We start from the raw sequence: 13,434 nt of genomic DNA, 5'->3' as shown, positions 1-13,434 counted from the left end.
AACATGTGCCCGGATCTTTCAACAAATCTCTAGCATTAAGTGAATGATATCCTCCCAATATACCTGGATTTTGGGGCGTTCCCACCATATATGTGCCATTGTTCCCTTGATCCCACATATATACAGTCAGGTCCATAAATATTGGGACATGGACACAATTCTAACATTTTTGGCTCTATACACCATCACAATGGATTTGAAATGAAACAAACAAGATGTACTTTAACTGCAGACTGTCAGCTTTAATTTGAGGGTATTTACATCCAAATCAGGTGAACGGTGTAGGAATGACAACAGTTTGCATATGTGCCTCCCACTTGTTAAGGGACCAAAAGTAATGGGACAATTGGCTTCTCAGCTGTTCCATGGCCAGGTGTGGGTTATTCCCTCATTATCCCAATTACAATGAGCAGATAAAAGGTCCAGAGTTCATTTCAAGTGTGCTATTTGCATTTGGAATCTGTTGCTGTCAACTCTCAAGATGAGATCCAAAGAGCTGTCACTATCAGTGATGCCATCATTAGGCTGAAAAAACAAAACAAACCCATCAGAGAGATAGCAAAAACATTAGGCGTGGCCAAAACAACTGTTTGGAACATTCCTAAAAAGAAGGAACGCACCGGTGAGCTCAGCAACACCAAAAGACCCGGAAGACCACGGAAAACAACTGTGGTGGATGAGCGAAGAATTCTTTCCCTGGTGAAGAAAACACCCTTCACAACAGTTGGCCGGATCAAGAACACTCTCCAGGAGGTAGGTGTATGTGTGTCAAAGTCACCAATCAAGAGAAGACTTCACCAGAGTGAATACAGAGGGTTCACCACAAGATGGAAACCATTGGTGAGCCTCAAACACAGGAAGGCCAGATTAGAGTTTGCCAAACGACATGTAAAAAAGCCTTCACAGTTCTGGAACAACATCCTATGGACAGATGAGACCGACATCAACTTGTACCAGAGTGATGGGAAGAGAAGAGTATGGAGAAGGAACTGCTCATGGTCCTCAGCATACCACCTCATCAGTGATCATGGTGGTGGTAGTGTCATGGCGTGGGCATGTATGGCTGCCAATGGAACTGCTTCTCTTGTATCTATTGATGATGTGACGGCTGACAGAAGCAGCCGGATGAATTGTGAAGTGTTTCGGGAATATTATCGGCTCATATTCAGCCAAATGCTTCACAACTCATTGGACGCTTCACAGTGCAGATGGACAATGACCCAAAGCAGACTGCAAAAGCCACCAAAGAAGTGGAATGTTCTGCAATGGCCAATCACCTGACCTGAATCCGATTGAGCATTTCACTTGCTGAAGACAAAACTGAAGGGAAAATGCCCCAAGAACAAGCAGGAACTGAAGACAGTTGCAGTAGAGGCCTGGCAGAGCATCACCAGGGATGACACCCAGCGTCTGGTGATGTCTATGCGTTCCACACTTCAGGCTGTCATTGACTGCAAAGGATTTGTAACCAAGTATTAAAAAGTGAAAGTTTGATTTATGATTATTATTCTGTCCCATTACTTTTGGTCCCTTAACAAGTGGGAGGAACATATGCAAACTGTTGTCATTCCTACACTGTTCACCTGATTTGGATGTAAATACCCTCAAATTAAAGCTGACCGTCTGCAGTTAAAGCGCATCTTGTTCGTTTCATTTCAAATCCATTGTGGTGTATAGAGCCAAAAATGTTAGAATTGTGTCCATGTCCCAATATTTATGGACCTGACTGTAGTTACATAGTCTGGCTGAAAAAAGACAAAAGTCCATCCAGTTCAACCATAGAAAAAAAAACAAAAAACAAAAAAAAAAAAACTACATGATTTCTCAATGTATTGCATGTGTGCCGTACTCGGCGATGACCATGTCTACTAATAAACAATAGTGAAAGAGAAAAAGGTCCCAAATAACTATCCAACGTCCATAAAATGATAATAAATATCTCTTGTGGACAATCGCTTGTGTGTATTTTCGTCTTAAATATTCAAAAACCATTCAAGGTGCGCAGGTGGCTGCCAGCATCCTTAACAACCAGTAAACACGGTTGCTAAGGAGCGGGCAGCTGCCACATCCTTAACAACTGAGGAGTCATCAGCTGTCTGCGGGGAACAAAAACCTATTGTTTAACATAATTTCCTATGGGTTTGGTTCACATCTCTGTGCTTTGAGCCGGGGCAGATTTTTGAAAGGCTCAGGGACTATTTTTTACGCAACAGATTGTATTTTGCGTGTGTCGTAGGTTTCAGTGGAACCGCACCAAAAACGCAAGTGTGTGTGATTTTAAACTGGTTGCCAAGGAGCAGGCGGCCACCAGCGATCTTAACAACCAGTAAACAACACAGTTGTTAAGGAGCGGGCAGCCGCCACATCCTTATCAACTGATGAGTCAGCATTTACAAAAATTAAAAAAAATCAGAAAAAAAAAAAAACAGCATAGGGTCTCCCCCCCATCCTTACCCACCCCCTTCGGGTCTGTAATGGATTTCAAGGGAAAACCAATGCCAACATTTAAAAAACAGACAGCACAGGGCCCCCCAAAATCCATACCAGACCCTTATCCGACCATTCAGCCAGGCAGGTCAGGAAAAGGGGGGCAAGCATCACCCCTTCCATAACCATACCAGGCCACATGCCCTCAACATGAGGCAGGGGGGCTCCCCCACCAAAAGCACCATGTCCCCTTGTTGATGAGGACAAGGGTCATCTCTGGGCTGTGGTTGTGGGGGTCTGAGGGGGGGTGACTTTAACAAGGGGACCCCCAGATCCTACCCCCCCCATGTGAATAAGTATGGTCTACTCATTCACCAAAAAAGTGAATAAAAGCTCAATGACAGTTTTTGACAAGTCCTTTATTAAAAACAAAAAATGTCCCTGAAAGTAGATCCAAGGTCAATCACGATGTATGCCGCCACCGCTCTGAAAAAACAAAAAAAGAGCTCCACACCCAACAAAGACTCCCGCCGTCTGATAGCTCTTAAGTAAGCTGAAGGGCGGAGCCACCCAATGATGTAACTCAATGACCCCACCCCCTTGTGGCATCATCGATCGGGGCATGTTTCATGGAATTTGTTCTCTTTCACTATTGTTAGTAGGAGTTGTCATTGTACCACGAGCTCTGCACCACCTGGTTTATATAGTCTGCACTTAGATGGTGGCGCCCTCTTCTGCTTAATATTGATACATACATTAGGTTACTCAAGACCCGGTCCAGAGGAGCAGCAACTGCCTCCAGTGCTTTCCAGCCACTTTTTCGGAAACTCTCATCCCTTCTGGTCCACTCCACCAGATCCTCATCTACATCAAGTGGCCAATATAGTGCCGTAGCTTTATATTATAGGTTCAGGTATAGCCAGGGGCGGACTGACGACTCATGGGGCCCCCGGGCAATAGGGGATCATGGGGTCCCTGTGTCCTCAGCCACACTCAAATCACACCCAAAAAAGACTATGAAAGGTACCAGGGACATCTCATGGGGACCCCTACTGACCCCAGGCCCTCGGGCAATGCCCGAGTGGCTAAATGGTCAGTCTGCCGCTGCCCACAACCCAAGTACTGCCAGGTGGAAGTGCTAACCACTTAGCCCAAAAAAGCCTATGAAAGATACCAGGGACATCTCATGGGGCCCCCTAGTGACCCCAGGCCCTCGGGCAATGCCCGAGTGGCTAAATGGTCAGTCTGCCGCTGCCCACAACCCAAGTACTGCCAGGTGGAAGTGCTAACCACTTAGCCCAAAAAAGCCTATGAAAGATACCAGGGACATCTCATGGGGCCCCCTAGTGACCCCAGGCCCTCGGGCAATGCCCGAGTGGCTAAATGGTCAGTCTGCCCCTGCCCACAATCCAAGTACTGCCAGGTGGAAGTGCTAACCCATTAGCCCAAAAAAGCCTATGAAAGATACCAGGGACATCTCATGGGGCCCCCTACTGACCCCGGGCCCTCGGGTAATGCCCGAGTGGCTAAATGGTCAGTCTGCCCCTGCCCACAACCCATGTACTGCCAAGTGGAAGTGCTAACCACTTAGCCCAAAAAAGCCTATGAAAGATACCAGGGACATCTCATGGGGCCCCCTACTGACCCCAGGCCCTCGAGCAATGCCCGAGTGGCTAAATGGTCAGTCTGCCCCTGCCCACAATCCAAATACTGCCAGGTGGAAGTGCTAACCACTTAGCCCAAAAAAGCCTATGAAAGATACCAGGGACATCTCATGGGGCCCCCTACTGACCCCGGGCCCTCGGGTAATGCCCGAGTGGCTAAATGGTCAGTCTGCCCCTGCCCACAACCCATGTACTGCCAAGTGGAAGTGCTAACCACTTAGCCCAAAAAAGCCTATGAAAGATACCAGGGACATCTCATGGGGCCCCCTACTGACCCCAGGCCCTCGGGCAATGCCCGAGTGGCTAAATGGTCAGTCTGCCCCTTCCCACAATCCAAATACTGCCAGGTGGAAGTGCTAACCACTTAGCCCAAAAAAGCCTATGAAAGATACCAGGGACATCTCATGGGGCCCCCTACTGACCCCGGGCCCTCGGGTAATGCCCGAGTGGCTAAATGGTCAGTCTGCCCCTGCCCACAACCCATGTACTGCCAAGTGGAAGTGCTAACCACTTAGCCCAAAAAAGCCTATGAAAGATACCAGGGACATCTCATGGGGCCCCCTACTGACCCCGGGCCCTCGGGTAATGCCCGAGTGGCTAAATGGTCAGTCTGCCCCTGCCCACAATCCAAGTACTGCCAGGTGGAAGTGCTAACCACTTAGCCCAAAAAAGCCTATGAAAGGTACCAGGGACATCTCATGGGGCCCCCTACTGACCCCGGGCCCTCAGGCGGTGCCCAAGTGGCTAAATGGTCAGTCTGCCCCTGCCCACAACCCATGTACTGCCAGGTGGAAGTGCTAACCACTTAGCCCAAAAAAGCCTATGAAAGGTACCAGGGACATCTCATGGGGCCCCCTACTGCCCCGGGCCCTCAGTCCCTCAATGGTCAGTCCGCCCCTGGGTATAGCGTTCCGAGAGCGTTCCTTTCATGTCGGTATTCGCTCTACGAAGGTCATTTGCACTCCAAGCTAAGAACATGATGAGTGGAGCCCACCATTGCTCAGACAGTGCCGGGAGTTCTAGAAGACGAATATGTCTTGGGGCTGAACCTTGTACTCAATGCGCCATTTATCCTCCGAGTGCAGAGACGGTGCCAGTGTCTCCAAGATGCCAATTTAAAAAAGGTCACGTCGGAACACAGTTCAAGCCGCAGAAAGTTATAAATGGCGCGGACAATTACCAGCAACCCAAACAAAGCGAGAAGAGATGGCTCTGCGGAAGGCTTTAATCCTGCTACATATCAATATTCTGTCTGCAGTAGAAAGGAGACCCGAGCTCCGTTCCCCAAATAAAATTGTTCCTTTTAAATGTAATTGCTCATTTGCGACAACAGAAGATTCCTTTCTGAGCCGCGTTGCAGTTCTTTCTTTTCTGATGTACTTTCTGAATGTGCGACTTGATAAAGAACACCAGAACAAGAACAAAGGAACAGAAAAAGCGGAAGAATGGAAGGGGGGAAGGCAGTACGTTCCATTTGTCAGTTGCTTTTCCCTCGATGCGGGTTGTTTCCACCTCTCTGCAGCTCGATCACTTTTTTTTTTAGGTGGGAAAAAAAATATGACCTAAAATATAGTTACAAAGTAATCATTATACTTTTTTTTGACCCTCAGGTTGTTACATAAAGTACTGCAAACGCAATGCGTTGAGGACTCCTGACGCCAGAAGGAGCGGGATGAGAAGTGAGGCTTGCTCTTATTTATGCGTGGTGCCGACTAGCCTCTCTAGCACGAAACGCGTCAAGAGGAGCCAGTACGTCGTGACGTCACGCCGCCGGAGCCACGTGGAGGCCCGGTGGCCATCTTAGTATCCACTTACATTGCTTGTTTTATACCTGCCCTTACCCTGATGTAAATTTTATATGCTTTAATAAATTTATGCAACATTTGAATTACTACACTATGGGCACTATTCTTTGGCTTCCCATGTGGAGCTACTAATTTCCAGAGCCACTCGGATCCAGTGTTGTCCGGTTGTCCAGAGAGGAGATCCTGGTATATAGGCTTCCACATCCATCCACCCCTTAAAGGGGCCCCTGGCTGCCTGGTTCCATCTCCTTCTGAGAGCTCCTACAGCACCACCTACACGCAGAGGGAGGATTTCCCCTGTCCAGGATCACATCCATTACCTAGAGGGGACCATTACTACTGTTAATGCGCATTAACATTGCGTATCTGGTGAGTGCGTATTAACATTGCATATCAGGTGAGTGCGCATTAACATTGCGTATCTGGTGAGTGCGCATTAACATTGCACATCTGGTGAGTGCGCATTAACATTGCACATCTGGTGAGTGCGCATTAACATTGCACATCTGGTGAGTGCGCATTAACATTGTGTATCTGGTGAGTGTGCATTAACATTGCATATCTGTTGAGTATGCATTAACATTGCGTATCTGGTGAGTGCGTATTAACATTGCATATCAGGTGAGTGCGCATTAACATTGTGTATCTGGTGAGTGTGCATTAACATTGCATATCTGTTGAGTATGCATTAACATTGCGTATCTGGTGAGTGCGTATTAACATTGCATATCTGGTGAGTGCGTATTAACATTGCATATCTGGTGAGTGTGCATTAACATTGCATAGCTGTTGAGTACGCATTAACACTGCGTATCTGGTGAGTGCGCATTCTTATATCACTGTTGGAGCACCGTCACAGGATCGTGATCGTTACTACCTCCACCTAGACCTGCACAGACTGTCACTTTGAGATTATCTGCATCTTTCATTTATTATTGACATTTTAGCGCCGCACTATATTTATTTATTTGATGGATGAAGGTTTTACATTGGTTACCTTTGGTGCATTAGCTGCTGTTTTTAGAGCGTTCACTTTTACATCTTTATTTTCCATTTGTCAGTTGCTTTTCCCTCCCTGCGGGTTGTTTCCACCTCTGTGCAGCACGATCACATTTTTTTTTTAGGGGGGAAAAAAAAATGACCTAAAATATAGTTACAAAGTAATCATTATACTTTTTTTTGCCCCTCAGGTTGTTACATAAAGTACTGCAAACGCAATGCGTTGAGGACACCTGACGCCAGAAGGAGCGGGATGATAAGTGAGGCTTGCTCTTATTTATGCGTGGTGCCGGATAGCCTCTCTAGCACGAAACGCGTCAAGAGGAGCCAGTACGTCGTGACGTCACGCCGCCGGAGCCACGTGGAGGCCCGGTGGCCATCTTAGTATCCACTTACATTGCTTGTTTTATACCTGCCCTTACCCTGATGTCATTTTTATATGCTTTAATAAATTTATGCAACATTTGAATTACTACACTATGGGCACTATTCTTTGGCTTTCCATGTGCAGCTACTAATTTCCAGAGCCACTCAGATCCAGTGTTGTCCAGAGAGGAGATCCTGATATATAGGCTTCCACATCCATCAACCCCTTAAAGGGGCCCCTGGCTGCCTGGTTCCATCTCCTTCTGAGAGCTCCTACAGCACCACCTACACACAGAGGGAGGATTTCCCCTGTCCAGGATCACATCCATTACCTAGAGGGGACCATTACTACTGTTAATGCGCATTAACATTGCGTATCTGGTGAGTGCGCATTAACATTGCATATCTGGTGAGTGCGCATTAACATTGCGTATCTGGTGAGTGCGCATTAACATTGCACATCTGGTGAGTGCGCATTAACACTGCGTATCTGGTGAGTGCGCATTAACACTGCGTATCTGGTGAGTGTGCATTCTTATCATATCACTGTTGGAGCACCGACACTGGATCGTGATCGTCACTACCTCCACCTAGACCTGCACAGACTGTCACTTTGAGATTATCTGCATCTTTCATTTATTATTGACATTTTAGCGCCGCACTATATTTATTTATTTGATGGATGAAGGTTTTATATTGGTTACCTTTGGTGCATTAGCTGCTGTTTTTAGAGCGTTCACTTTTACATCTTTATTTTCCATTTGTCAGTTGCTTTTCCCTCCCTGCGGGTTGTTTCCACCTCTGTTCAGCACGATCACATTTTTTTTTTTTAGGTGGAAAAAAAAATCTGACTTAAAATATAGTTACAAAGTAATCATTATACTTTTTTTTTTGACCCTCAGGTTGTTACATAAAGTATTGCAAACGCAATGCGTTGAGGACACCTGACGCCAGAAGGAGCGGAATGATAAGTGAGGCTTGCTCTTATTTATGCGCGGTGCTGGCTATCCTATCTCTAGCACAAAACGCGTCAAAAGGAGCCAGTACGTCGTGACGTCACGCCACTGGAGCCACACGGAGGCCCGGCGGCCATCTTAGTATCTGGATGGTTAATCCACTTCACATTGCTTGTTTTATACCTGCCCTTACCCTGATGTAAATTTTAAATGCTTTAATAAATTTATGCAACATTTGAATTACTACACTATGGGCACTATTCTTTGGCTTCCCATGTGGAGCTACTAATTTCCAGAGCCACTCAGATCCAGTGTTGTCCAGAGAGGAGATCCTGATATATAGGCTTCCACATCCATCAACCCCTTAAAGGGGCCCCTGGCTGCCTGGTTCCATCTCCTTCTGAGAGCTCCTACAGCACCACCTACACACAGAGGGAGGATTTCCCCTGTCCAGGATCACATCCATTACCTAGAGGGGACCATTACTACTGTTAATGCGCATTAACATTGCGTATCTGGTGAGTGCGCATTAACATTGCATATCTGGTGAGTGCGCATAACACTGCGTATCTGGTGAGTGTGCATTCTTATCATATCACTTTTGAGGCACCGACACTGGATCGTGATCGTTACTACCTCCACCTAGACCTGCACAGACTGTCACTTTGAGATTATCTGCATCTTTCATTTATTATTGACATTTTAGCGCCGCACTATATTTATTTATTTGATGGATGAAGGTTTTATATTGGTTACCTTTGGTGCATTAGCTGCTGTTTTTAGAGCGTTCACTTTTACATCTTTATTTTCCATTTGTCAGTTGCTTTTCCCTCCCTGCGGGTTGTTTCCACCTCTGTTCAGCACGATCACATTTTTTTTTTTAGGTGGAAAAAAAAAATCTGACTTAAAATATAGTTACAAAGTAATCATTATACTTTTTTTTTTGACCCTCAGGTTGTTACATAAAGTATTGCAAACGCAATGCGTTGAGGACACCTGACACCAGAAGGAGCGGGATGATAAGTGAGGCTTGCTCTTATTTATGCGCGGTGCTGGCTATCCTATCTCTAGCACAAAACGCGTCAAAAGGAGCCAGTACGTCGTGACGTCATGCCACTGGAGCCACACGGAGGCCCGGCGGCCATCTTAGTATCTGGATGGTTAATCCACTTACATTGCTTGTTTTATACCTGCCATTACCCTGATGTCATTTTTATATGCTTTAATAAATTTATGCAACATTTGAATTACTACACTATGGGCACTATTCTTTGGCTTCCCATGTGGAGCTACTAATTTCCAGAGCCACTCGGATCCAGTGTTGTCCAGAGAGGAGATCCTGGTATATAGGCTTCCACATCCATCCACCCCTTAAAGGGGCCCCTGGCTGCCTGGTTCCATCTCCTTCAGAGAGCTCCTATGGCACCACCTACACACAGAGGGAGGATTTCCCCTGTCCAGGACCACATCCATTACCTAGAGGGGACCATTACTACTGTTAATGCTCATTAACATTGCGTATCTGGTGAGTGCGTATTAACATTGCATATCTGGTGAGTGCGCATTAACATTGTGTATCTGGTGAGTGTGCATTAACATTGCATATCTGTTGAGTAAGCATTAACATTGCGTATCTGGTGAGTGCGTATTAACATTGCATATCTGGTGAGTGCGCATTAACATTGCATAGCTGTTGAGTGCGCATTAACACTGCGTATCTGATGAGTGCGCATTCTTATCATATCACTGTTGGAGCACCGACACTGGATCGTGATCGTCACTACCTCCACCTAGACCTGCACGGACTGTCACTTTGAGATTATCTGCATCTTTCGTTTATTATTGACATTTTAGCGCCGCACTATATTTATTTATTTGATGGATGAAGGTTTTATATTGGTTACCTTTGGTGCATTAGCTGCTGTTTTTAGAGCGTTCACTTTTACATCTTTATTTTCCATTTGTCAGTTGCTTTTCCCTCCCTGCGGGTTGTTTCTACCTCTGTTCAGCACGATCACATTTTTTTTTTTAGGTGGAAAAAAAAAATCTGACTTAAAATATAGTTACAAAGTAATCATTATACTTTTTTTTTGACCCTCAGGTTGTTACATAAAGTATTGCAAACGCAATGCGTTGAGGACACCTGACGCCAGAAGGAGCGGAATGATAAGTGAGGCTTGCTCTTATTTATGCGCGGTGCTGGCTATCCTATCTCTAGCACAAAACGCGTCAAAAGGAGCCAGTACGTCGTGACGTCACGCCACTGGAGCCACACGGAGGCCCGGCGGCCATCTTAGTATCTGGATGGTTAATCCACTTCACATTGCTTGTTTTATACCTGCCCTTACCCTGATGTAAATTTTAAATGCTTTAATAAATTTATGCAACATTTGAATTACAACACTATGGGCACTATTCTTTGGCTTCCCATGTGGAGCTACTAATTTCCAGAGCCACTCAGATCCAGTGTTGTCCAGAGAGGAGATCCTGATATATAGGCTTCCACATCCATCAACCCCTTAAAGGGGCCCCTGGCTGCCTGGTTCCATCTCCTTCTGAGAGCTCCTACAGCACCACCTACACACAGAGGGAGGATTTCCCCTGTCCAGGATCACATCGATTACCTAGAGGGGACCATTACTACTGTTAATGCGCATTAACATTGCGTATCTGGTGAGTGCGCATTAACATTGCGCATCTGGTGAGTGCGCATTAACACTGCGTATCTGGTGAGTGCACATTCTTATCATATCACTTTTGAGGCACCGACACTGGATCGTGATCGTCACTACCTCCACCTAGACCTGCACAGACTGTCACTTTGAGATTATGTGCATCTTTCATTTATTATTGACATTTTAGCGCCGCACTATATTTATTTATTTGATGGATGAAGGTTTTATATTGGTTACCTTTGGTGCATTAGCTGCTGTTTTTAGAGCGTTCACTTTTACATCTTTATTTTCCATTTGTCAGTTGCTTTTCCCTCCCTGCGGGTTGTTTCTACCTCTGTTCAGCACGATCACATTTTTTTTTTTAGGTGGAAAAAAAAAAATCTGACTTAAAATATAGTTACAAAGTAATCATTATACTTTTTTTTTGACCCTCAGGTTGTTACATAAAGTATTGCAAACGCAATGCGTTGAGGACACCTGACGCCAGAAGGAGCGGGATGATAAGTGAGGCTTGCTCTTATTTATGCGTGGTGCTGGCTATCCTATCTCTAGCACGAAATGTGTCAGGCGGAGCCAGTACGTTGTAACGTCACGCCACTGGAGCCACACGGAGGCCCGGCAGCCATCTTAGTATCTGGATGGTTAATCCACTTCACATTGCTTGTTTTATACCTGCCATTACCCTGATGTAAATTTTAAATGCTTTAATAAATTTATGCAACATTTGAATTACTACACTATGGGCACTATTCTTTGGCTTCCCATGTGGAGCTACTAATTTCCAGAGCCACTCGGATCCAGTGTTGTCCAGAGAGGAGATCCTGGTATATAGGCTTCCACATCCATCCACCCCTTAAAGGGGCCCCTGGCTGCCTGGTTCCATCTCCTTCAGAGAGCTCCTACGGCACCACCTACACACAGAGGGAGGATTTCCCCTGTGCCAGGACCACATCCATTACCTAGAGGGGACCATTACTACTGTTAATGCTCATTAACATTGCGTATCTGGTGAGTGCGTATTAACATTGCATATCTGGTGAGTGCGCATTAACATTGTGTATCTGGTGAGTGTGCATTAACATTGCATATCTGTTGAGTATGCATTAACATTGCGTATCTGGTGAGTGCGTATTAACATTGCATATCTGGTGAGTGCGTATTAACATTGCATATCTGGTGAGTGCGTATTAACATTGCATATCTGGTGAGTGCGCATTAACATTGCATAGCTGTTGAGTGCGCATTAACACTGCGTATCTGATGAGTGCGCATTCTTATCATATCACTGTTGGAGCACCGACACTGGATCGTGATCGTCACTACCTCCACCTAGACCTGCACGGACTGTCACTTTGAGATTATCTGCATCTTTCGTTTATTATTGACATTTTAGCGCCGCACTATATTTATTTATTTGATGGATGAAGGTTTTATATTGGTTACCTTTGGTGCATTAGCTGCTGTTTTTAGAGCGTTCACTTTTACATCTTTATTTTCCATTTGTCAGTTGCTTTTCCCTCCCTGCGGGTTGTTTCTACCTCTGTTCAGCACGATCACATTTTTTTTTTTAGGTGGAAAAAAAAAATCTGACTTAAAATATAGTTACAAAGTAATCATTATACTTTTTTTTTTGACCCTCAGGTTGTTACATAAAGTATTGCAAACGCAATGCGTTGAGGACACCTGACGCCAGAAGGAGCGGGATGATAAGTGAGGCTTGCTCTTATTTATGCGTGGTGCCGGCTAAAAAAGTCTCTCAATCTGCTCAGGGGACGCCATGAATATTTCTCAATGCTCTCTGCGCGCTCTCTTACCTTCCTGTCAATACAAGCCACCGAGCGCCCAGCAAAACGGTTTGCAACCCCTCGACGGATGTTGGCCTCGTCACTGAGGATGTCTTCCCAGCGTCCGTTTCGGAACTTGAACAGCTTATCCGAGTATGTGGCCATACCTGCCGAAGAGCAATAAAATAGAGGTAAGTCACCAAAGCAGAGATCTGTTTCCATCACTTCATCGTCTCTGATTGTAATCCTATCATACTTCTTTATACTAATAAAGTTTATACTTTTATTTGAGCCAAACCTGACATTTACCAACCTGCAGAAATCCTGGGAAAATGGGCTTATCTTCAAGCTGTAGTATACAAAGGTTGTCTGTTTAAAGCAGTGGTCTCCAAACTACGGCCCGGGGGCCGGGTGCGGCCCCTTGCTTGATTTTATCTGGCCCCTGCGGCACTTTTCCACTCACTGATACCAATCATGGAGCACTATTCCTTCCACTGACTCCAACAATAGGACACTATTCCTCCCACTGACACCAATGATAGGGCACTATTCCTCCCACTGACACCAATGATAGGGAGCTATTCCTCCCACTGACACCAATGATAGGGAGCTATTCCTCCCACTGACACCAATGATGGGGCACTATTCCTCCCACTGACACCAATCATGGGGCACTATTCCTCCCACTGACACCAATGATGGGGCACTATTCCTCCCACTGATACAAAAGATGGGGCACTATTCCTCCCACTGATACA

The 13,434-nt window shown here is 45.7% G+C and overlaps 1 protein-coding gene across 1 annotated transcript in view; it reads right to left on the bottom strand.

The window, feature by feature from the left end:
- The window catches only part of CRTAC1 (cartilage acidic protein 1), a 604,943-nt gene that overhangs the window by 353,196 nt on the left and 238,313 nt on the right, over window positions 1–13,434 (bottom strand). Inside the window, exon 5 of the mRNA XM_089662389.1 lies at window positions 12,707–12,843. Coding sequence (XP_089518515.1) covers window positions 12,707–12,843 — 137 coding nt within the window. The remainder of the gene's footprint in view (window positions 1–12,706; window positions 12,844–13,434) is intronic.

This window comes from Staurois parvus, unplaced genomic scaffold (assembly GCF_062004578.1).
Source record: "Staurois parvus isolate SC_StPar_1 unplaced genomic scaffold, SC_StPar_1.0 ptg001463l, whole genome shotgun sequence".
In the NCBI taxonomy this organism is placed as follows: domain Eukaryota; kingdom Metazoa; phylum Chordata; class Amphibia; order Anura; family Ranidae; genus Staurois; species Staurois parvus.
The sequence above is the reverse complement of the archived record's forward strand: the minus strand, read 5'-3'. Positions and strand labels throughout refer to the sequence as shown.